At 56.1% G+C, this 24,164-nt stretch overlaps 1 protein-coding gene across 3 annotated transcripts; it reads left to right on the top strand.

Moving 5' to 3' along the window:
* Positions 1-363: 363 nt before the first annotated feature.
* On the top strand, positions 364-13,330 carry POFUT2 (protein O-fucosyltransferase 2). 3 transcript variants are annotated; one of them, XM_081570188.1, is made up of 9 exons: positions 364-510; positions 1,771-2,021; positions 4,028-4,172; positions 4,781-4,891; positions 9,779-9,845; positions 11,051-11,176; positions 11,458-11,638; positions 11,934-12,057; positions 12,279-13,330. In XM_081570188.1, the coding sequence occupies exons 1-9, from the start codon at positions 380-382 to the stop codon at positions 12,430-12,432; spliced, it is 1,290 nt and encodes a 429-aa protein (XP_081426314.1). In that variant the 5' UTR covers positions 364-379; the 3' UTR covers positions 12,433-13,330. The 3 variants fall into 3 exon arrangements, with proteins under 3 accessions (XP_081426314.1, XP_081426313.1, XP_081426315.1); XM_081570187.1 differs by having other exon boundaries at positions 11,431-11,638; XM_081570189.1 differs by lacking the exon at positions 11,458-11,638.
* The last annotated feature ends 10,834 nt before the right edge of the window (positions 13,331-24,164 follow it).

Below are 24,164 nucleotides of genomic sequence, written 5' to 3'. Positions count from 1 at the left end.
ACGCTGACGGGTTTCGCGTCCGCGGCCCCTGGAGGCAGCAGAGACAAGGAGGCCCGCGAGGCCCCGCCCCCTCCACGGCCACGCCCCCGACCTCGCCCCAGTCTCCGCCTGGCACGAACTGCAGGGAGGACCTCAGCGCGGCCCCGCCCAGGGATCGGCCCCGCCCTCTCGCCCATTAGTCCTGCCTCCCAGCCCCGCCCCAGCCTCCGCGGCTCTGCAAGTTTGACAGAAGGAATGTCCGGACTCGGGATCACACACGACGCATGCGCTAGGTGGGGCCCCGAGGCGTTGCCGTGGCTACGGGAGACGCTCTCCGCGAGGGCGCGCTGCGCTTCCGGGGTGGGGCGCGGCTACAGGAAGTGCGTGGCCGCCCGGCGCCATGGCGGCGCGTGCCGTCGTCTTCCTGCTTCTCTGGGCGGCATCCTGGCCATCGGCCTCGGCCTCCGGCGACGAGTTCTGGCCTGGCCAGTCGGCAGCCGACATCCTGTCTGGGGCGGCGTCCCGCAGACGGTAAACGCGTGTCCGCGCCATCGGCGGGGCCGGGGCCGGGACCGGGACCCGGAGCACAGGGCCGGGAGGTGGGGCTCGGAGACGGGGTGCGGAGCGGCGGGGCCTCGGTCTGCCCTACACCCTTGGCGCCCTGGCCTAGGGGCGCGAGCCAGGGTCGCCTGGCGACCGCGGCCTCCCGGAGTCCCTTGGAAGGAGAGACTAAGGTCCACGTTAGGGAGCAGGGCGGGGGCCCCAGTTAGTTGATACGGAGTGTTGCCTGGCGTTCGAGGAGCCCCAGAATCAGATGTTCGAATGGGGTGTCTCTTATGAAAGCCCAGCCGTATTTATCTGCAGGAGAATTTCCGCCCTATACAGATGCTGGTTGTTCTATAGATAAGTCTCAGGAGTAAGAAACAAGCGTTACAGCTGTTACTGAGGGAGGGCCTGACCCAAAACAGACTGCTGGGTGCAGGGTGTACAGACGGTAGACTGGCAGTTTTGGGGAATTGGAGGCCCAGGCCGGGCATTCCAGCATGGTCTCATTTGCAAACGGAGGTGCAGAGAAGGGAGGGTGAGGCCATAGCAGAGGCAGGAGTCCCCTCCCTGGATCTTGTGTAGGGGAGTCTCTCTGTGGACAAGGCAGCAGTTCTCAGTGGGTGCTCAAGGACCCCCAAGGTGCCAGGTCATTTTCCTAGAAACACTGAGATGCCGTCTGCCTTTTGCACACACTCGTGAGTTTACTGTGGGGGTTTCCAGAGAAGCAGACAGGAGAATACAGGTGTCACCTGACTGAAGAGAGACTTGCAGAAATTAAAAACACTGACACTCTTCTCACTCATGGTTTTTGTCTTGAATATACTGGGAATTCATAAATAAGTTCTTGCTTTTTTTCCTAGTATAGGAATTATTGATAGATTTAACCCACATAAACAGCAGCCTTTTGGAGTCCTCAATAATTGTTGAGAATGTGCAGGGGTCCATAGACCAAGAAGATTGAGAACCCCTATGGGACGAGGACTCAGATTCTAGCCATTGAGATCCTGCTCGTTATAGCTGTGAGTTATTGCTGATGGTTAAACAGATGCTAAGATGCTTTCTGCGCCTACTCGAGGGCTCTTTAAGTAACTGGTCTCATAGAAATGGGTGGGCCACTGCCTCCACTTTACAGACCAGAAACTACTGATGGTGCCTGGTGTTGGGGCCAGGCTGCAAATGTGTGCCATTGGGTTTTCCGTGCAGAGCCCTGGCCCTGAGGCGCTGTTGTCCTGCCCACCCTGCCAGGTACCTTCTGTATGATGTCAATCCCCCCGAGGGCTTCAACCTCCGCAGAGATGTCTACATCCGCATTGCCTCCCTCCTGAAGACTCTGCTGAAGACGGAGGAGTGGGTGCTGGTGCTGCCCCCCTGGGGCCGCCTCTACCACTGGCAGAGCCCTGACATTCACCAGGTCCGGATTCCCTGGTCTGACTTCTTTGACCTTCCGAGTCTCAACAGAAACATTCCTGTCATTGAGTACGAGCAGTTCATCTCAGGTGAGGTGGGTGGTGGTCCTTTAACTGGGGCCAGGCGGTCATTGGTTCTGGTGTGAATGTCTGGCCAGGCTAGAAACCTCGGCCATGGGGCCATCTTCCCTCAGGCCTTTGTGTAGAGGCCCTGCTTCCTGCTTCTGTTTTCCCCACTACCAGTGATCTTGGTCTTTTTGTAGTTTTTTAGGGAAATAGATCTGAAGCGTCGGAGCTATGTGTCCCCTCACCTCTGAAAACCCGGGCCACCTTGTTGAAGTGGACCTGTGATGGGGAGGCCACTGCCCACAGGCCGGCCTCGTCCCAGCTGGACCGCAGGCCTCCCTTTCTGTGCAGGCCAGGCCACTCACCTGAAGGAAAGCTCGGTGCATGATTGGTGGTGGCTGCGTGCTGACAGACATCTAACGCCATGTCCTGCCTTGTTCGGTCCTGCTCAGGGTTCCTGTTTTAATGTTTTTAAGAGAGAAGAGCTGACGATTTCTAAGAATAAAGGTGTTGGAGCACACTGCTACCTTGTTTAGGAGACATGAACTTAAATAGGGTTATCTCTGCCCCGTGTCCCTGGAGCTGCCCAGAAGTCATGGCTCCTGAGTGATGGTCACGGGACTTCTGCTGTGTGAGGGCCTGGGGGCCTGAGAGTCGCCGCTCCCGCCAAGGATAGGCCCGCATGTCCTCACCAGGTTCTGTTCTTGCAGCGGGCCCTGTTGCCCGAAGACATTCTCCCCGTCAAGATCAGCACCGTGGGTGCCGCAGGGCCGGAGCCTTGAGGTGGCTGCTGCTGGGAAGGCAGACCCGAGGCTGGAGGTCGGCCTCCCTACCCGAGAGGGGATGGGGTGTCCAGTCTGACCCAGCTCCTCCCAGGGGGCAGGCTTGGCCTTGCTCTGCATAGGGCTGGGCCCCCAGGGAACTGGCCCCTGACTTGCTGGTGGGGCACGGCCTCGACCACGAGCTGGGCTAAGTGATGGCAGACAGGTGTGGTTCCTGCTGCTCTGCTCATCCCTTGGGCTGGGCAGCAGGGTGAGGACTGAGCCCATGGGTGACAGTGTGAAGGTGGCAGCCTTGACCCCGCTCAGGTTTCTTCCTGCAGAGGGGACAGGCGTGGGTGCCACCGCAGAAGACTGTCAGGCATTGTGCCGTGGGTGCATCGGTGTCTCAGTTCCAGTGTCACCACCCCTGCCTTAGGAGGGGTGCCTTGTCACCACTCCTGCAGTAGGATCACCTGAGCTTCGGGTGTTAGCACCCAAGCCGAACGAAAGTGAATGAGCCTGGGTTTCACTCACTGTGGCATTCTCATTCCCAGGCTCCATCGTTCCGTCTGTGAACACCTCTTCACTGAGCACCGGATGGTGGGTGGGAGGCTCTAGGTGTGAGGGGAGCGGTGGGTGAGAGGGACACTGACCCTGCTCGCCTGGGCCCCTGTTGGAGAGTGGGGGCCAAGCTTAAGTCAGTGGTGGGGACACGCAGCTCTGGGACAGGCACCAGAGCCACGGGACGAGAAAGCTGGAAGGGTGTGGGGTTGGGTGGTGGTTGTGGCCTGGGAAGGCATCTTTTTTGGGGAGCTGCACTTTGAATGGGCTCACAGGGGTCAAGAGAGAGCCCTGGAGGAGACAGCTGGTTAGGGGCCTGGGGAACGAGTGTGCCCTGGGCTCCAGGCACCACGTGGAGGGAGCCAGAGGAGGAAGAGCCCAGGAGAGGAGAGGGCAAAGGATCGGCCATGCCCCCAGGGAAGGGGGTTGCAGCCAGAGAGGGCAGGGGGCCCAGGGCCAGCACAGGTGCTGTCAGAGGTCAGGGCAGCGTGGGGCCCTGAGGAGCTGCAGGGCCTGGACGTCCCCACCCTGGTGGCCCTCCTGTCCCGTTGGACCCCCATGTCCCGAGGTCCTTGTTCCATGGTCTCTGTTGCTACAAGCTCTCTCCAGTCCCGTTTGGGAAGACAGTGTTGTTCTGTATGGGGTGATTCTCTGTGTCGCCATAACCTGGGCTGTGGTCCCTATTCTTGTCTGCCCTGTCTCCTCCAGAGTCTGGCGGGCCCTTCATCGACCAGGTCTACGTCCTGCAAGGCTACGCAGAAGGCTGGAAGGAGGGGGCCTGGGAGGAGAAGATTGACAGCCGGCCCTGCCTCGAGCCACCGCTGTACTCTCAGGACAAGCACGAATATTACAGGTACCACTGGGAGGTCCACGGGCACGGCCCACGTCCAGGGTGGCTCTCGTTGCTGCATTTAGGGACTCAGGCTGTTTAGAAGTATCCGTTTCCATTTCTAATGCATTTGAACCTGGTTGTGGAGATGTCATCACCCCAGGCTGCGTTGCTGTCAGATGAGCTGCCTGTGAAAGTGCTGTCCCTCCTCCCCTCCGTCTGCAGCCTTCCCAGCCCCTTTCCCCACTTCCTCAGCAGAGGACCAAAGTAATATGGTTCTAAGACCTGGAGTGACTAGGAGCTCCTGAGAGCAGAGTTGCTTTGAGGAGAGTTATGTCAAAACGGGCCCTGACACATAAAGCATCATTTCCGCCGGGTTTCTCTGGGACGGCCCTGTTTTCCCGTCATTGAACCCTCCGGGTTCCTGAAAAGAGTGTCAGTGGTCTCATCAGGTGAGATGAAATTTGCAGTTTCTTTAAACATTTCCGCACTATCACTACCTGCAATCACAACCAAGTTTTCACATAGGAACCAGCTGAGTTTCTCCAGGTCAGGCTATGTATCAGGACTTGACTCCCTGCCCATGGACGAACACACCACACTGACGGGGTGCCGTGGGTCTTATTTTCCAGAGGATGGTTTTGGGGTTACGAAGAGACGAGGGGTTTAAACGTTTCCTGTCTATCTGTCCAGGGATCGGCCTCCATCATCGCGCCTGTGCTATTGAGAAACACGTCTGCACGGTGAGTGTCTGCGTGGTCGCTGGGTGATGGCTGGTACGTGCGCGCGCGTGTGCTTGTGTGTGCGCGTGTGTGCCTGTGTGCCATGCTGCTGGCATGGCGGAGGGGAGGGGCACTCCCTGGAGGGTTAGCCCTCGGCCCTCCCCCACCCCCAGGGGCCCTGGCGGTCAGGACCCAGGGAGCACCCCCGGGTGGGGAGGCCATACCTGCTGTCTTCTGGGTGCTGCTTGGAGCAGCTGTGCTCTGAGCCTCACCTTGGTGTGTGTGTGGGGGTTGTCTCTGGTCCCACCAGTGGTGGGTGGTGCAGTCGGATTCACACCAGATCCTGCCCTGGGGTCCCATCAGCTGGCGAGGAGAGTTGGGGCCACGGGGTGCAGGCGGGGGCGGGGGCAGGAGGAGAGGATGGGGATGAGGGCCGTGGGGTTGTGAGGCTGAAGTAGGGTCAGGGCCAGTACAGGAGCGGGAAGAGTGACCCCTGAGGGATGGGAGTTGGGGGGCCTGTAGCTTGTCTTGGAGTCTCGCGGTGGAGGAGGAGCGCTTCCCTTTTGGGCGGAGGGGTCTCTCCTGAAGCAGGCCTTCACGAAGCTGGGCTCTGAGAGGTCAGAGGGACAGCTCGAGCCTGAGCACAGCACCCTGGTGGCTGCTCCTGGCCTCTCATGTAGGAAGTCTGCACGCCCAGGCTCTCTGAAGCAGAAAACCAGGCATGCACACACCTCCCCCACCACACACATTACCCTCTCTCCCCCACAAAACACACACACACTCACCAGAGGGCCAGCAGGAAGGGGCACAGGTCTTGGGCGAGTCTCAGGTTCTGGTGTGTGAAGGAAGCTCCTCTGGGGGTACATGCTTGGCTCCAGCATGCCCTGGGAGTTCCCTTCAGGTGTGAGTTGTGGGGGGCGTGGGGACCCCAAAAAGCCAGCCATCCCATTAGCCACCATTAGTGTCCTGAGCCTGTAGCAGGCGCTGAGCCCCTTCCCTGCTCTCTGGGGCCTGGCAGGTCTGGCTGTCCCAGCACTGCCCCATGTGCCAAGACGCCAGGCCGATCCCTCCTGGGCCTTTGTAGACAAAACGCAGGCGGGCCCATGTGCTCTGTGGGTACGTCCGATCTCCAGGAAGAGAGGAAGATGCACATGGTTGCCAGAGGTTTGGGACTCTGATACAAGTCCTAAAACTTGCATTTCCAAAGCAGATCTGGCTGAAGTTTTAGGCTGTGGGGCAGGTTTTTTTTTTTTTTTTGGTCGGATTTGCAGGTAAGGGGAGCTAAGCCCAGGAGAGACTGGTGCCCAGGGACCCCTCCTTCTGTTTAAGAGACATTGGTGGGAGGGAGCGGGACTAGGGTTAGGTTGCTGACACGTGAGGCCAGACAAGGCGGGGAACCCCTACCACACAGATAACTCAAGATGTGAAAAGCGCTAACCAAAGAGAGGATGGATACGTTCAGTGACACTGAAGTTTAATAAGGCCGGTCTGCCAATAGATACTATGAACAAATGGAAACAAAGCACACAGAGGGGCACTTGTAGCCTGTCCTATAGGACCCAGATGCAGACAGAGCTCCTGAAGGCTTGTGAGTGCAGGGCAGGCAGCCTTAGAGCAGATTCAACAAAAGACACAATTATGTACATTGTTGGGGGTGCGGGGGTATCAGGTACACCCTGTTTGTGGTCAGGGAGGACACACTGCCCTTAGACCCGAGGAGAGACGCAGCCCACTGCCCTGCAGTGCCCTTGGGAGAAAGGGTCCCAGGAGCAGAAGGAGGTGGGAGACCCCTGGGGGTGCAGGGGATGTCAGGCGGAGAGGGGCAGGCGCGTGACCCTAAGTGCACGAGCATCCCACACGTGTTCCGGAATTCCTGCGAGCCCCAGACCAGGGAGCCATTATACCCCTCAGCAGTCAATCACTGGAAAAACTAGGTTGTGCCAATTCAGAATTGAAACGACTGAGCCGTGAAAATCAAAAAGCACTGCTGCCTCGAGCAAAGGTGATCACGAGGAGCAACAGCAAGTGAGAAAAGCAGAAGATAAGTCCAGCCATCCCAGGGCGGGAAGTTAGAGGGGCATGGCCGCCTGCTCGTGGGGGCCCAGGGCCAGGGCAGGGCTGTAGCACGCCCTCCAGGCCCCAGAGCCGCTTCAGAGCCCCGCTTGGCTGTTGATGGTCTAGGATACCTGCATCTGCAGGCTGTGCCGTGTCTTGTCGTAAAACGGAGGCTTCAGAAACTGTCTCTGTTCTCACAGGGACCTCAGGCTGCCACTGTGTCCATCTGCTCTCATCTTTCCAGAGCTCTTCTCCCACCCAGCACTCGTGTCCGTCTCCCTGTAAAGCACATGTGCAGTCACACCACAGGCGTCTTCTCTGCAGAGTGTCCTGTTTGTCTCTTTCCCACTTGGCGGTACCCCTTGGGAGTCTGTGAGGTGAGACCCACGAGGTCACTGCAGAGGTTGCCACGCTCCTCTACAGCTGTCTCCGCACAGAGGAAGCAGGTTCACTGAACCTGTCCGAGGTGGTGGCCTTTGACTGGTCCCAGGTTTTGCCGTAACAAACAGGAACCGTGTTTGCACAGTCATGGGGGAGTGAGGACACAGGCTTTCAGAACAGAAGCTAGGTCTTGCTTTCCAAGTGGTGGCTGCTGAGCCGCGGTCCCCACGCAGCCCCGGGCAGGGCACTTTGGGCTCTGGAGCTGACGAGTGAAGATGGACCTCTGCTATGTTCATTTGTGTTTCTTTGATTTCAGAGTAAAACCATGTTGAAAAGCTCTCTTACAATGATTTTCTGTGAAGCATCTGTTCAAATATTTTGCCAATTTGTTTCTTTGCAGAAGTTTTAAACTTTTATATATTCAAAGTTGTTACTTTGTTTATTTTTTAAAGGTTTCTGTGTTGTTGTTTTTTTCTTAATAACCTTTTGGTTCAGTTCATTTCGCTCAGTCGTGTCCAACTCTTTGCTACCCCATGGACTGCAGCACACCAGGCTTCCCTGTCCATCACCAACTCCCAGAGCTTCCTCAAACTCATGTCCATCAAGTCGGTGATGCCATCCAACCATCTCATCCTCTGTCATCCCCTTCTTCTCCTGCCTTCAGTCTTTCCCAGCATCAGAGTCTTTTCCAATGAGTCAGTTCTTTGCATCAGGTGGCCAAAGTATTGGAGTTTCAGCTTTAGCATCAGTCATTCCAATGAATATTCAGGACTGAATTCCTTTAGGATGGGCTGGTTGGATCTCTTTGCAGTCCAAGGGACTTTCAAGAGTCTTCTCCAACACTATACTTCAAAAGCATCAGTTCCTTGGCACTCAGCTTTCTTCATAGCCCAACTCTCATATCCGTACGTGACTACTGGTAAAACCATAGCTTTGACTAGATGGACCTTTGTTGGCAAAGTGATGTCTTTGCTTTTTAATATGCTCTCTAGGTTGGTCATAGCTTTCTTTCAAGGACCAAGCGTCTTTTAATTTCATGGCTGCAGCCACCATCTGCAGTGATTTTGGAGCCCCCAGAAATAGTGTCTCACTGCTTCTGTTGTTTCCCCATCTATTTGCCATGAAGTGATGGGACTGGATGCCATGATCTTAGTTTTCTGAATGTTGAGTTTTAAGCCAATTTTTTTGCTCTCTTACACTTTCATCAAGAGGCTCTTTAATTCTTCTTGGCTTTCTCCCATATGGGTGGCATCATCTGCATATCTGAGGTTATTGATATTTCTCCCAGCAGTCTTGATTCCAGTTTGTGCTTCGTCCAGCCCAGCATTTCGCATGATGTACTCTGCATGTAAGTTAAATAAGCAGGTGACAATATACAGCCTTGACATACTCCTTTCCCGATTTGGAACCAGTCTGTTGGTCCATGTCCAGTTCTAACTGTTGCTTCTTGACCTGCATACAGATTTCTCAGGAAGCAGGTAAGGTGGTCTGGTATTCCCATCTCTTGAAGAATTTTCCATAGTTTGTCGTGATCCACACAGTCAAAGGCTTTAGGATGGTCAATAAACCAGAAGTAGCTGTTTTAATACTCTCTACCATTTCAGTCTTCTTAAACATTCTCTCGTGTTCTACTTTTTATAGTTTCCGTTTTCACGATTAACTCTGAGCCCCTGAGGACCTGTTCTGGCTTCAGAGCCTCTGCTCACCCAACCTGTGTCCCCAACCCAGGCAGCTGGGAGCCGCCCTCTCCAGGGTTGTCCTGCCCGGGGGCCAGCCTGGAGTGGATGTGGCCTGCTCGGGAGGGTCCTCTCTGCGTGTTCTGATTCTTCAAGTTGCTTGATGAGCTCAGGTGGGCAGCCTCTTCTGCCTCGCACTTTGAAGGATCGAGTTGACGCTTCTGAAGAAGGGGCCTGGCTTTTGGCCGGAGAATGACACACACGACGAGGATTCTCTTTCGTTAAGGCGATCCTTAGAAGCAGGAGTAAACACTCCTTCCTTTGGGGTAGCTGTGGTTGTTTGGCTTTTCCCTTTACCCAGGAGTGTGAGTTAAGCCATAGCTGTTCTAACATTGAACCAGCTTTGCATTCCTGGTATGAACTCCATTTGTCATTTGTGTTTTTCTTTTAGTATGTTGCTGGGTTCTGTTTGCTAGTTTTATTTATTTTGTGTCTTTGTGTGCTTTTTTTGCATTGATAGTCACAAATGAGCTTGGCTGCTGAGCAAGTTCCGTGGCTTGGGCAGGAGAGAGTCCGTGAATGTTTAGAGCCACTGAGGAAGCAGAAGGCCTCTGCAGACGGCTGCCTTTGAGAGGGTCAGCAGAGACTTGCCTCATGCACCCAGCTGACCCTGCAGGGTTTGGACCTGCTCAGGTTTTGTCCGGGACTCTTCCCTTGGCCCAGGGCCCTCCCACATGACGGTGCTCAGCGGAGCACGTGGGCATAAAGACCTTCTTTTTCTGTTGTTTAAAAATAGGTCTGTGATGTTGGACCGAGCCGAGAACCTCCTCCACGACCACTACGGCGGGAAGGAGTACTGGGACGTGAGTGTTGCCTCGAGTGTCTGTGTGCACGTGTGTAGTTTGGGAAACACATCCCAGCCCCAAGACACACACATACGCACACACACAGAGCAGCTCCTGTGTCCATCTGCTGACTAACACAGTGAGGCCCAGAGCATCTGGGGGTGGGCCCACCGGTGAGTGCTCCCCACCTGCCCTGAGGTGCTCCTAAAGAGGGCTTGGGCGTCCCAGGCCTCCTCTGGCACTGGCTGTCCTTGCTGCTGGCGCTGGGAGTCTAGATGAGAACTCTGGCCCCATGTCCTCAGCCATGGGAGGTGGACGCACTCTGCTCGAGTCCTTGATAATGTAGTTGGGCTCTACTTTGACGGGGAAGTGCTGGTTCTGGTGGACAGATGGTGATGGAGGTGGGCCAAGGCCTTCTCCCGTCCTTCTGGGGTGGGGACGCCTAGTCATCAGGTATCTGGTTTGGAAAAGAGGTACACTCCTGCCCAGGGGGGCCCAGTGCAAAAGCATCAGACCTTCCCTGAGAAGAGCCCTCGACTACGAGGCGGAGACCCAGGTGACGTCGGCACGCCTGGCCTGTACCCGGCCTGGCCTGTCCGGGGCTCTGCCAGGAGCATCGGGATGGGTGGGCGGGCTGCACGGACAGCTCCCACCCTCCACGGGTACAAAAGCTGACTCTTAGCAGGGACATTTGTTTGTTGTTGACATGAAATAGAAGTGGGGGTTGGGCTGGGCAGAGGCCCCCAAGTGAGACCTTAGACTCGGGCACCTCCTGAATGGCTTGTTTCAGAATCACAGAAGGGCCATTGTCATCAGGTGGACACAAGTTCTATGCCTCTCAGCAGCACTGGGCCCCCACCAGCTCTTTCGGGTGGTGACCCCTCAGCACTTTCCCAACCCTGCCAGTCACATTCACTTAGCCAGAGCCAGGCCCCAGGCCACGGGGACACTTGGGAAGAGACAGAGCTGCAGCGTCGGCCTGCACAGCCCGGCGGAGCGTACCAGGCCGATGTGGTCACCCCCCTGGACGCTCCTGACCATCCGAATGGTGGACTCCACTTTGAGTCCACTGCACGGCTCATGGGCCAGTGGCCAACCTGCCTGAGGCCCTCGCTCGCTCTTTGTCCTCAGGTTGGACTCCGGATGAATAAGGGGGTTCTGGGGATGAGAGGGAGTGGCGGGCGAGGAGGGTTGGTGATGGGCTCACGCCCTGTCTTCTGCAGACCCGGCGCAGCATGGTGTTCGCCAAGCACCTGCGGGCGGTGGGGGACGAGTTCAGGAGCAAATACCTCAACTCCACGGACGTGGCCGATGGAATCCCCTTTGAGGAGGACTGGACCCGGATGAAGGTACCCCAACCCCCGTAATCCTGGGGGATGGGGTGCATTTCTCTCCTTGAGATGCCTCACAACTAAGCCCTTAAAAGTTAGGAACTGTCTGAGGGGGCAGGTTTGCCCATCACACGGCTCCTGGCCCTGCATCCCAGTTACCCGAGCTGCTGCTCGTTAGCGGGGAGCCCTGTCCTAGTGTAAACCTGAGGACATTGGTAATCAGGCCAGGGACAGACCCCATCAGGCCCTGAATCTTGCCTGCTTGTCACCAGCTCAGCCAGTTTGGTCCCCTTCGCCAGGTCAAGCTGGGCTCCTCGCTGGGGGGCCCGTACCTGGGTGTCCACCTGAGGAGGAAAGACTTCATCTGGGGGCACAGGGAGGACGTGCCCAGCCTGGATGGGGCCGTGCGGAAGATCCGCAGCCTCATGAAGGCCCACCAACTGGACAAGGTGTTCGTGGCGACAGATGCCGTCAGGAAGGGTATTCAGCTCCTGTCCATCTGTTCCTCTCTGGGTTAATGGTGGGGTCGTGTTTCTGTCCTCGTCCCCCACCCCATGGTCCTGCTTGTGGGCACATGTGCATGTGTGTGCGAGTCCCTCTTGGCCTGTGTGAGTCGTGGGCATGTGTATATGCGTGTGCTAGTCCCCTGCAGTGTGCGAGTCGTGGGCACATGTGCATGCATTTGTGAGCTCCCTGCACCCTGCAGAGTTATGGGTATGTGCCTGCCTGTGCGAGCCCCCGCGGCCCCCCCTCACTGGCCCCCTCACGCCCACAGAGCTGGAGGAGTTGCGGAGGCTGCTGCCTGAGATGGTGCGGTTCGAACCCACGTGGGAGGAGCTGGAGCTCTACAAGGACGGGGGCGTGGCCATCGTGGACCAGTGGATCTGTGCGCACGCCCGGTGAGCGCCCCCTCATCTGTGGCCCGTGCTCCTGGCTGGGTCCTCCTGTGTAGACTCAGTCTGGTTGCCCACCCTGAGTCCTGAACCCAGGCCGCTTGCTGGTAACTGGCTACAGGGAACCCCGGCCAAGGGGACTAGGGTGAGGGCCCGGGCAGGCGTCTGGGTGGGTGCTGGATGGGGGGTTTGCACTGCAGCCCGGGTGACAACCTGTTCCTTGGCAGGTTTTTTATCGGCACATCAGTCTCCACGTTCTCCTTTCGAATTCACGAGGAGAGGGAGATCCTGGGCTTGGACCCCAAGACAACATACAACCGGTTCTGCGGGGACGAGGAGAAGGCATGTGAGCAGCCCACTCACTGGAGGATTGCGTACTGAGCCCCTGCGGCTGCCCGAGGACATGTGTCCCATCCCGGATCTCAGGCTGGCGGCCCCGCGGGGCTGCACTGTGTGCATCCTCGGCCTGGTTGTCTCTCTGTGAGCCAGCGCCCCTGCATCCCCAGGACTCGGGTTGCTTTCACTTGGGATCCACCCGGAAGCACGCGTCTGTAGAGAGCGAGGCCCCTGGTGATGCCGCGGAGGTTCCGGCTTGTCCTCGCTGACCTTGGTCTGCGGGGTTTCCAGCAGCGCTGGCAGGCCTGGTACCTGGGCTGCTCCAGCCCTGGGCCGGTGGACGCGATGCTGACCCTGCCTGTGCCCGAGAGCAGTGTCCTTGGCCCTGCCCTTTTCCCCACAGAACCCCGTGCCAGCTGGACGGCAGGCGGACCCCACTTCACCAGGGCTGGGCTGAGGCTTGTGGGGGCTGTGATCCCCACCCCTCACCTCGGCCTGCATCAGAGCACCAGAATATTCCTCGGGAGGGCCCGGTGCTCTGTGAGCTCATATTGAGGAGGGGGGGAGCCCTTTCGTGGTTGTCTGCAGGGTCCGTCCAGGCAGTGTGGTCTAATGGCCACAGCAACACGCTGGGGAACCGGATGCTCATCCTTGAAGCCTCTGTGCCCCCGCCCCCCTGCCTTGAGGGCAGAAGGAGCAGGCAAGAGGAGCAGGGTCGGGCCAGCCTCAGACCGGGTGCCCAACTTCCCCAACACCTGGGGTGACTGCTGATGTGGGTGTGGGGAGCCATGCAGAGTTTGGGGGTAGGGTACCCAGAGCCCTGACCTTCCTGCGTCTCCTCCAGGGTCCTAGGTGTCACTCTCGGCTGTGCAGGGTGAAATGACAAGATATTTATTCTTTCTCCATTTGTACATCAAATATTCATAAAATACATTTTCTAAAAGCGGTGGTGCTTCCGTCGAGTACTCTTTTGGCCAAGAGCTGGACCAAGCATTTGGACTTGGTCGTCACCTTCCTCTTTCAGGAAGGCAAGCTGCTCTGTCATTGGTGTGTTTGTAGTTGTGAGCGTGATGGAGGCACTGCCCACACTGCCAGCCCTTCTGTCCTTTACGCGTGGCCGGCAGATGTGTTGGTAAAGAGTCTGTGGTTCCAGACGTGTGAGAACTGCTGTCGTCTAGGCGCCAAGTGGTGGGAGCCCTGAGGTCACGGAGCCCTGAGGCCATCAGCAAAGCCTCCCACGGTGGAGACGGCTTGGGCTGCTGTGCGGGGACAGGAGGACCCACCTTCATTGGGCCAGGCTGGGCTGGGTCCCCCAGGACACACCTTTGCGGGTGGAGGACGAGGGAGACACGCGTCCCAGAGGTGTCTGATCAGAGGGTGGGAGGGGCAGGTGGCGGATGACTCACGCCCTCTGGGACTGGTGCCCTCTCTCCTGGAGGTTACCGTTCAGTCGCTCAGTTGTGTCTGACTACGACCCAATGGACTGCAGCACCCCAGGCTTCCCTGTTTCACTACCTCCTGGAGTTTGCTCAAACTCATGTCCATTGAGTTGATGCCATCCAACAATCTCATCTTCTGTAACCCTCTTCTGCCCTCAATTTTTCCCAGCATCAGGGTCTTTTCCAATGAGTCGACTCTTCATAACAAGTGGCCAAAGTATTGGAGCTTCAGCTTCAGCCTCAGTCCTTCCAGTGAATATTCAGGGTTGATTTCCTTTAGGATTGACTGGTCTGATCGCCTTGCTGTCCAAGGGACTCTCAAAAGCCTTCTCCAGCACTACAGTTGAAAAGCATCAATTCTTTGGCACTCAGCCTTCTTTATGGTCCAAATCACATCCGTACATGACTACTGGAAAAACCATAGCTTTGATTATACAGGCCTTTGTCGGCAGAGTAACATCTCTGACTTTTAACATGTGGTCTAGGTTTATCATAGCTTTACTTCCGAGGAGCAAGCGTCTTAATTTCATGGCTTCAGTCATCATCCACAGTGATTTTGGAGCCCAGGAAAATAAAATCTGTCACTCTTTGCATTGTTCCCCTGTCTGTTTGCCGTGAAGTGATGGGACCAGATGCCATGATCTTAGTTTTTGCACTCAGAGGCTGTAACTCACCTGGTGAGGAGGGGCCTCACCAAACCCCTCCCACCTCTCCTCCGGACCCCTAGATCTGCTCCAGCTGATGGCTGCTGACACGCTGATCACTTTCAGGGCTGCGTCTCCTGTCTGTGGAGAAGGTCAGGAGTCAGGTGAGCGGGCAGGAGCCAAGCCAATGCTCTGATTGGCTCCCACCCTCCACACCTGCCCCCCCACCCCCCCGCCATCGCCCCATCCTCAAAGGCAGGCACAGCTCAGCCTCAACCAAGTGGAGAGGCTGGCCTGAGATGAATGCTCATGTCCCTGCTGCCTGCCGGTTATCTCTCTGATTAAAGTCGGCCCTTGTTCAGGGAGGTGATGACACAGCCAATTAACTCTCAGGACATTGTCACCAGCATCAAAGAAACCCAGACAATCATGTGGTCCTTTCCAACCAAGAGAAGGAGGTGAGAGTGGAAAATTCAAAGATGTCACTTACAATGAAGGCTGACTTCCAGAAATCCTTCTGTCTTGGCTCATGTACCTGATTTTGGCCATGGACCCTGGGGTCAAGGCCAATGATGTCTAGGTGTGGATTTGGGGAGAGCAGGAGCCCCCTCTGTGGGGACAGGGAACTCCCATCCAGGCATCCCACCCTGGGCGACCCACTTGGGTGAAAGAACCAGGGCCTGGGCTCCTCCCAGAGGGAAGAGACTTCCGCTTCAGGAGCGCGCCTGCTGGCCCAGAGGATGTCCCAGGGGCGGGCATCTGGGCCTGGGCCCCCTCTAGATGGGAAAATGGGATTCTCTTCCTGAAGCCAAGCATCAATCAAGAGAACAGAAACCCCACCAAACTCTACCCTCCAAAGAGCAGATTTGCCTCCTGAGGCCACCACCAAGGAGGCCAAGCTGAGGGAATGGGACGTACAGAGCCGGTGGAAACCAGACGCCGCCTGGGTTGGGGCTAGTGACAGGACTTCCGCTCGCCCGGCTTCAGAGCAGGCCCTACCCGCAGACGCCTCTCACCCGCTGGGGTCCAGGGGGCACAGTGAAGGTGCAGAGGGCCACACACACCTGAGCTGCCCCCAGACACCCCTGAGCCCTCACGTGGACACACCTCAGCAACCCACCCCAGGCACCCCTGAGCCCTCACCTAGACTCACCTCAGCTCCTCACCCCAGGCACCCCTGAGCCCTCACCTGGACACACCTCAGCCCCTCACCACAGACAGCCCTGAGCCCTCGCCTGGATACACCTCAGCCGCTCACCCCAGGCACCCCTGAGCGCTTGCCCCAGGCTGCCAGACTAGTGTAGGAAAGTTAGGAGCCTCTGGATTTTCAGATGACTGTATCTTTGGGGGCCTGGTGGGGGTTGGTTCTCCAGAGCCTCCACACCCCCCCTGCCCCCATGTCTGCCTAGGGCACCAGGCACCGTGAGACTCTCTGACTCCCCACTGCCCCATCACGGCCACCCTGGTATGGCTAGGCCAGGCCTCAGACCACCAGGAGTTGGCTGCGGCCATGCACCAAGGCTTGAGATCCAGAGAGAGCTCGGGAGGAAGGACGTGCAGCTGCCTCCTACCCACCCTCCTACTGACCTGAAGGGCTGGGCCTGGGGGCCTGGCCATAGGAAGGCTGCAGGCTTGTGGTCACTGTCCGGCTCTGCTGTGTGGGAGCACCCTCCAGGGTCCCAGCCGGGCCCTGATCCTTCTATCATAGGGTAGGGCAAGAGCGCCTTGCCCACGGTCACTGCGATGCCTGTGGAGACCCCAACTGCTCACCTGCCTCTTCTCCTCCTGACCCATGAAGACAGCCCGTGTGTGGGCCTCACTGGGCCGCCCCGTTGTCCACCAACCCACGGCTCCTGCCCAGATGGCCCAGTGGATGTGGAAGCTAGGGCCCGACTCCTGGAGGCTGGGCGAGGAACCAGGCTGCCCACCAGGAGTGTGCCCTGGTTTCTGAAACACATCCCAGACCTGTCCTTGCCAGGTCCTCAGCGGCCCCTCCTCTTGGCCATGGGTCCCCGCCACGCCCTGCCCTGCCCCTGAGAGTTCCCTCTGCCCTGGCTGAGCTCTGCGTGTGTCCTGGGCGGGGGCATCCCTTGCGCACACTTGACCCCAGCCCGCTCCATGGCACCCTCACAGCGGAGCCCTCTACCCTGCCTGTAAGCCTGGTAGACCCGTCAGGGGCTCTGAGCTCACTGGGTGCCTCCTCTCTGGCTGACCATGCGGGACATCATCACGGGTCCCCTCTCCTGCCCAGGGCTCCCCCGAACCCACACCCCAAAGCCCTGCTCCCACCCTCTCCTCCCTCCTACCTGCAGGCCCCCAGCTTTGAGGCAGCCAGATCCCACCTGAAATGGACAGTAGCAGCCTGAGAACCTCCCCCCCCGGCCAGTGTTCCTCGGCTCTCAGGATGTCTGGCCTGGCCCTCGCCACCCTGAGACCCTCAGCACGTCTCCCTGCCTCTCACCTCTGCCAGGCCCTGCTGCCCTCCCTTCCCTTCACTCTTTGCCCAGAATCCCTCTGCTGTCCACTCCTCTGCTCGTGTTGTCCCTTCTCCTGAGCTGCCCAAACCTCCTCACAAGCAGACAGGAGACAAACGAACTGAACTGACTTAGATGGTCCTCCTGGTCTTGACCTCCTGCCGCACTGGGTTCATGTTGGGCCCTGGTTCTCCTCTGGGCCGGCTCTGTCTGCTGGGACCTATGCTGCCTGCCTTGGGCCCCAGCTGGCCTTCAGAACCCCTCCCGGGGGACAGGTCCACCATCGCCAAGTGCCCGTGGCCGCACTTTCCACCAACGCCATTGTGGTTTGCTCCCGGCCATCCAGCCCTGGACCCCCACAGGCTTGTTGAGGGGTCACACAGCAAAGCCCCCTAGTGCAGGGAGGAAGGACTTTGGGGCCTGAGAGGGGGCAACTCACCCGTGAGCCCCAGCAGGGCCCTGGAGCTGCCACTTCCAGGCTGTCCCCATGGCCGGGTCAGTCCTGGGGCTCTGAGCAGGGATGTCCATGCTGCTGTAGATGCTGACACGGTGGCCCTATGGGCATCACAGGGGACTGGCCATGCACTTCTGGGTTCATTCCCTAGGGGCCAGAGTGGACCTGGCTCCCTCGTCTTCTCCATTGAGCTCTGGCCCTGGGGCTACACTGCTGACCAGCATGACTGGGATCCACCTCTGGAGCTGGGTAACTGTCCTCCCTGAAAACAGGGATAAAGTTCAGATTTGACCTGGAGACAAACCACGTTCTTATGGTCAGGGAGATGTCCAGCCACCCTGCAGGCCTTGTGGTATTGAATGCAGGGTGTCCTGCCATGAAGACCAGAACGTTTTTGTGCCCCTCCCCCAAAGTGGGCAGCGGGGAGCCCCTGGGAGCACCCTGCTGCCCTCGCAGCCACACGGACAGATTCCCCAACAGCCTAGTGCCCTCCAGCTGGTTCCAGCACCCCTATCCTCAGCAGGGCAGGGTGGGGGGAAGGGAGTGTGGGGTGTGGGAGCTCACCACCCAAGGGGATGATGAGGGCCGCCTAGAGCCGGGTGCTGAGGGGGCGCCCCTCCTCCCCTCTGACCCACAGGGTGCCTGGGGAGGGAGGGCCGGCTGGAGCCCAGCGCTCCCCAGAAGTCAACCAAGCGGGTCTGCAGATTCAATAACCTGGTTCCTGAAACCCAGGGGAGGTAACAGGATGCAGAGCCCTTTCTGCTGGGCACCAGAGCCATCTGTCCCAGGACCGTCCATCACTCCTGGATGACATTAGATGGCTAATGCAGGTTAGACGCCTCAAGAAATGGCCTGTGACAGATTAAATCTCTTGATTCTATTAAAAGGCCTTTTCAGGACAAACCAGGGAGGCTCTGTGTCCCTGGGGCCTCTCTCTTCACGGCTGGGCTGTGTACACAGTGGGCAAGTCGGGTGTGTGTGTCGGGGGGCACAGTGCCATTGACCGTGTCCTGGGATAAGCATGACACAAGCTCCCCTGCAGGTCCCCCACCTCCCCCCGCTCCAGCCCCCTTCCACCACACCCCCACGCCCCCACACCCTGGCATTTCTCTGGAGGACCTGCTGGCAAAGCTAGTCTGCAGGGTAGGGCCTGTTGGCTGGTGGACTGGACGCTGGGGTCTGGGGCCCTGCTCCTTGCACTGCCCCCTGCCTCAGCTTCCCAGGGACGGTGAGGATGGGTAGCAAGTGCCGAGTGACCACAGTGACAGCAACTTGAGGAGACATGGGGGAGGCGGCAGTTTGGGGAACAAGTGATGTTTTGCTGCCAGGACATGCAGGGGTGGTGAGGCCGGTCCTGCAAGCGGTTCGGAGAAATACGGCCCAAGAGGAGGAAGGAGTGGATGTGGAAGGATTGGCCCCCCTTCCAGGAGTGGGTGTAGTGTTGAACACCAGAGGCTGACAGGGAAGGGGCTCTGTGGACCCTCAGTGAGTCTGAGTGGGGCTCCAGCTACACAGGGAGCAGGGCGAGGAGGGGGTCCTGGCAGAGGACTTCTACTCCCCAAAGATGACCAGTGAGCCCCCAGTCACTCCTTTTGGATGCAAGGCTGAGCCCGGGAGTGTGGAAGGGGAGCCCCCAAAGGCCAGAGAGGGAAGTGGGGGTGCAGCATAGGCTATGTCCAAGGAGATGCCACTGGAGGATTTCCAGATGCTGGCTCTCATATTCAGAAGGCTTAGTGAATCCCAACAGGTTAAGCCAAGAGATGCACGTGCAGAGAATGACAGTGAAACTACAGAAAAACTGAGACGGAGAAGGTCACCGAGTCCCTAGAGGCAGGGGACTGATAGCCCACGAAGAGCAGCTAGACTGGCTGCTGACATCTTCACAGGACTCAGGGCAGAGGTAGACTCAGGCCCGGGATGAAGATTTGTGTTACCAGCAAAACTATCTTTCAAGGATCAGAACAAAATATAGCTTCAGTTCAGTTCAATCACTCAGCCTGTCAGGCTCCTCTGTCCATGGAATTCTCCAGGCCAGAACACTGGAGTGGGTTGCCATGCCCTCCTCCAGGGGATCTTCCCAATCCAGGGGGTGAGCCCGGGTCTCTTGCATTGTAGGCAGATACTTTACCACTGAGCCACCACGGAAGTCCCCATAGAAAGGTATGCCGCTGCCGCCGCTGCTAAGTCGCTTCAGTCGCGTCCAACTCTGTGCGACCCTGTAGAGGGCAGCTCACCAGGCTCCGCCGTCCCTAGGATTCTCCAGGCAAGAATATTGGAGTGGGTTGCCATTTCCTTCTCCAGTGCATGAAAGGGAAAAGTGAAAGCGAAGTCGCTCAGTCGTGTCCGACTCTTAGCGACCCCATGGACTGTAGCCTACCAGGCTCCTCCGTCCATGGGATTTTCCAGGCAAGAGTACTGGAGTGGGGTGCCATTGCCTTCTCCAATAGAAAGGTATAAACGAACCCAAATATATCAGCGACTCCAATAAATGTAAACACAGAAAACTTCCAATTAAAAGACTAGATTGAGTGAAGGATGAGACTGACCCTTTAGCTGAGTTCTGTGCTGCTCTGAAGAGGCCTGTCCTGTCCTGAGTGGGAGATGCGGCCAGGCCTCTGGGTGCCTCTGCTGTGACGTGAGCTGGCATGGGCTGGCCCTCTGGGCCCCACAATGAGGGTATAGCCTCACTGCTTTGGATCCTCACACCCAGGGCCTCAAACCACACAGCTCAGATGGTCAGAAGTCCGGCATGGAGCCTGAACGAAGAGGTCTTACCTGGATCAACTTCTGGCTCCCTCGGCGTTGGGGTGCTCAGCCCTTCTCGTGACTTCCACATGGCTCCTGCACCTTCAGTGCCTCATGGTCTGGTGCCACAGGGCTCTCTGCACTTGTCCCATCACCACGCCTGCCTGCCTCTGCCTGGGGCACTCCCATGGCCACACCCACCTGCCTGGGTAGCCCAGAACAGCCTTCTGTTTTCAGGTCCCAGCCTTGGTTGCTGACGTGTGTCGGCACCACCCCTTGTGCTGTGTAAGGTAAGAAGTTCCTGGGCATCTTGCCCGGGGACAGAGATGACCTGGCCAATTTCTGCCAACCACACCCAGAGATACCAAGGAATATTTCATGCAAAGATGGGCTCAATAAAGTACAGAACTGGTAGAGACCTAACAGAAGCAGAAGATATTAAGACAAGTTGGCAAAAATACACAGAAGAACTATACAGAAAAGATCTTCATGACCCAGATAATCACGATGGTGGGACCACTCACCTAGAGCCAGACATCCTGGAATGTGAAGTCAAGTGGGCCTTAGGAAACATCACTACAAACAAAGCTAGTGGAGGTGACGGAATTCCAGTTGAGCTATTTCAAATCCTGAAAGATGATGCTGTGAAAGTGCTGCACTCAATATGTCAGCAAATTTGGAAAGCTCAGCAGTGGCCACAGGACTAGAAAAGGTCAGTTTTCATTCCAATCCCAAAGAAAGGCAATGCCAAAGAATGCTCAAACTACCGCACAGTTGTACTCATCTCACACACTAGTACTTCCCTGGTGGCTCAGACGGTAAAGAGTCTGCCTACAATGCGGGAGACCCGGGTTCAATCCCTGGGTCGGGAAGATCTCCTGGAGAAGGAAATGGCAACCCACTCCAGTATTCTTGCCTGGAAAATACCATGGACAGAGAAGCCTGGTAGGCTGCAGTCCATGGGGTCACAAAGAGTCGGACACGACTGAACGACTTCACTTTCACTTCACACACTAGTAAAGTAATACCCCAAATTCTCCAAGCCAGGCTTCAGCAATACGTGAACCATGAAACTCCAGATGTTCAAGCTGGTTTTAGAAAAGGCAGAGGAACTAGAGGTCAAACTGCCAACATCTGCTTGATCATCGAAAAAGCAAGAGAGTTCCAGAAAAACATCTATTTCTGCTTTATTGACTATGCCAAAGCCTTTGACTGCGTAGATCACAATAAACTGTGGAAAATTCTGAAAGAAATGGGAATACCAGACCACTTGACTTGCCTCTTGAGAAACCTGTATGCAGGTCAGGAAGCAACAGTTAGAACTGGACATGGAACAACAGACTGGTTCCAAATAGGACAAGGAGTATGTCAGGGCTGTATATTGTCACCCTGCTTATTTAACTTATATGAGAAATCCTGGGCTGGATGAAGCACAAGCTGGAATCAAGATTGCCGGGAGAAATATCAATAACCTCGGATATGCAGATGACACCATCCTTATGGCAGAAAGTGAAGAAGAACTAAAGGGCCTCTTGATGAAAGTGAAAGAGGAGCGTGAAAAAGTTGACTTAAAACTCAACATTCAGAAAACTAAGATCATGGCATCCCATCACTTGGTCCCATGGTCCCATCACTTCATGGGAAATAGATGGGGAAACACTGGAAACAGTGGCTGACTTTATTTTTCTGGGCTGCAAAATCCCTGCAGATGGTGACTGCAGCCATGAAATTAAAAGACGCTTACTCCTCGGAAGGAAAGTTATGACCAACCTAGACAGCATATTAAAAAGCAGAGACGTTACTTTGCCAACAAAGGTCCGTCTAGTCAAGGCTATGATTTTTCCAGTGGTCATGTATGGATGTGAGAGTTGGACTATAAAGAAAGCTGAACACCGAAGAATTAATGCTTTTGAACTGTGGTGTTGGAGAAGACTCTTGAGAGTCCCTTGGACTGCAAGGAGATCCAACCAGTCCATCCTAAAGGAGCTCAGTCCTGGGTGTTCATTGGTAGTGTTGAAGCTGAAACTCCAATACTTTGGCCACCTAATGCGAAGAGCTGACTCATTTGAAAAGACCCTGATGCTGGGAAAGATTGAGGGCTGGAGGAGAAGGGGACGACAGAAGGTGAGATGGTTGGATGGCATCATCGATTCAATGGATGTGGGTTTGGGTGGACTCCGGGAGTTGGCGATGGACAGGGAGGCCTGGCGTGCTGAAGTCCGTGGGATCGCAAAGAGTCGGACACAACTGAGCAACTGAACTGAACTGAACACCCAGGATCTGAGTCAACCTGGTGTCCAGTTGGTTTCCAGGGGGACAGAGCTGGTCAGTAGCCAGAGGTGAGGACCTCACCCAGAAAGGGAGTTTTGTTAACCTTCACCCACAGGAAGCAGCAGGGCCATGTCAGGGTTTGGGTTCCAAATATGGAGGGAAATGTAATTCCCGTGCACGCTCCCTCCTTTTACCCCCACACGTCTGTCTCCTCAGAAGCACTGTTAAGTGCAACCAGGGCAGGATCAGGAAGCCAGTGCATGGGTGCAGGCAGTGCAGGGGGCCAGGCAGTTCAGGGATGCTTGGGTGCTGGGGTGAAGGGTGAAGGGATGCAGGTTGTATATGGGTACAGGGTGCAGGAAGTGTAGGGGTGCCAGTGGTACAGAGGTTCAGGGGTGCAGGTGGTGTAGGGGTGCAGGGGTACAAGGGTTCAGGGGTTCAGGCTGTGTAGGGGTGCAGGGGTTCAGGGGTGAAGATTTTGTTGTGGTACAGGTAGTACAGGGGTTCAGGGGTGCAGGCTCTGTAGGGGTGCAGCATGTTGCCTGGGACCTGAAGCTGAGCTCTGCATTTTAGTGTGGATTCCACCCTTCCCTGAGCTCATTTGCATAAATGGGAAGGTGACCCCTGCACCTGCGGTCTAGTGAATAGGGCTGCTTTTTGACTTTCGTGCCCAGTTGGTCAGGGAATGGCTTCCAGATCTAACAGAGCTGGATCACAGCCCAGCCGCCAAGGAGGGGCAGCGCCTTAGACTGCCCTGCCTCTCACCACCTGACTTTGGCCTCTTAGTCCTCCAGGTCCTGGTTTCCAAAACTCTGAATTAAAATAGAGTGCCTGTCTGGGCTTGGGAAGGGCCCCCTGGGCTGCCAGGAACATAAAATTTTTCAGTAGATGTCAGCCAATGAACATTATCAGTACAGATAATGAAGCTTCTGAAATGGAAGCTTTTAAAAAAAAAAAGTCAACCATGCTAAAAAGAAAAAGGCTCAATTAGTGAAAAACACAATGGAGATGGTAGACTGTGTTTTTTCTGCTCAACTGTGTACATACTTCTTTCTTTTTTTTTTAGAACATCTTTGATGTGTCTGAGAGCCTAAGAGTCCTGACTCTTTCAAACCAACTTAAAAACAACCCCTCTGCAAATAGTACTTAGGAAATTACTATCATATTATCAGTTATAGCAAAAGTCCCAGAGATGGGTATGTGCTTTGACCCAGCAATCTTGCTCATAGGGGTGGGGGGTTAGCTTAAGAAAATATCTCACCTGAAATAAAACCCCCACGAAGGCATCCATTGTAGTGTTAGTTATCAAGTGTGCGATGACAAGACACATGTTGGTCCATCAATGTACGTGTCCTTAGTGGACAAGTGGGCATTGAAAAGAGTCATAGAATCAGGTGTGTAGATGAGCCTTGATGGGAAGTCAAGTGGAAAAGGGACAATATCAGAATAGCACAACTCCATCTTTACAACCATGAGTTAGTTAACGTAAGACATGAGCAAAAATTAAAAGAATGTGTCCGTTTTGGTGGGTTACAGATAACTTGCTCATTTTCAGGCTTGTCTTCAGTATTTCTGGTTTCTTGGGATAAGAAGGGGCTTCAGGTTGTGCTAGCGGTAAAGAACCTGCCTGCTAATGCAGAAGACATAAGAGATGCAGGTTTGATCCTGGGGTTGGGAAGATCCTCTGGAGAAAGAAATGACAACGCACTCCAGTACTTGAAGGACAGTGTCAACTACAAACTGGCACTTG

The sequence above is a fragment of the Giraffa tippelskirchi genome, chromosome 2 (assembly GCF_054371585.1).
Source record: "Giraffa tippelskirchi isolate mGirTip1 chromosome 2, T2T-mGirTip1v1.2.pri, whole genome shotgun sequence".
In the NCBI taxonomy this organism is placed as follows: Eukaryota; Metazoa; Chordata; class Mammalia; order Artiodactyla; family Giraffidae; genus Giraffa; species Giraffa tippelskirchi.
This window is presented reverse-complemented; position numbering and strand designations above follow the sequence as displayed.

Excerpts from the sequence above, each read along its gene's own strand:
- POFUT2 (XM_081570187.1), top strand. The coding sequence starts at position 380 with ATGGCGGCGCGTGCCGTCGTCTTCCTGCTTCTCTGGGCGGCATCCTGG. Across the intron at positions 11,177-11,430 it reads AGGACTGGACCCGGATGAAG|CTCAGCCAGTTTGGTCCCCT; the intron begins GTACCCCAACCC and ends GCTTGTCACCAG. Across the intron at positions 12,058-12,278 it reads TGGATCTGTGCGCACGCCCG|GTTTTTTATCGGCACATCAG; the intron begins GTGAGCGCCCCC and ends GTTCCTTGGCAG.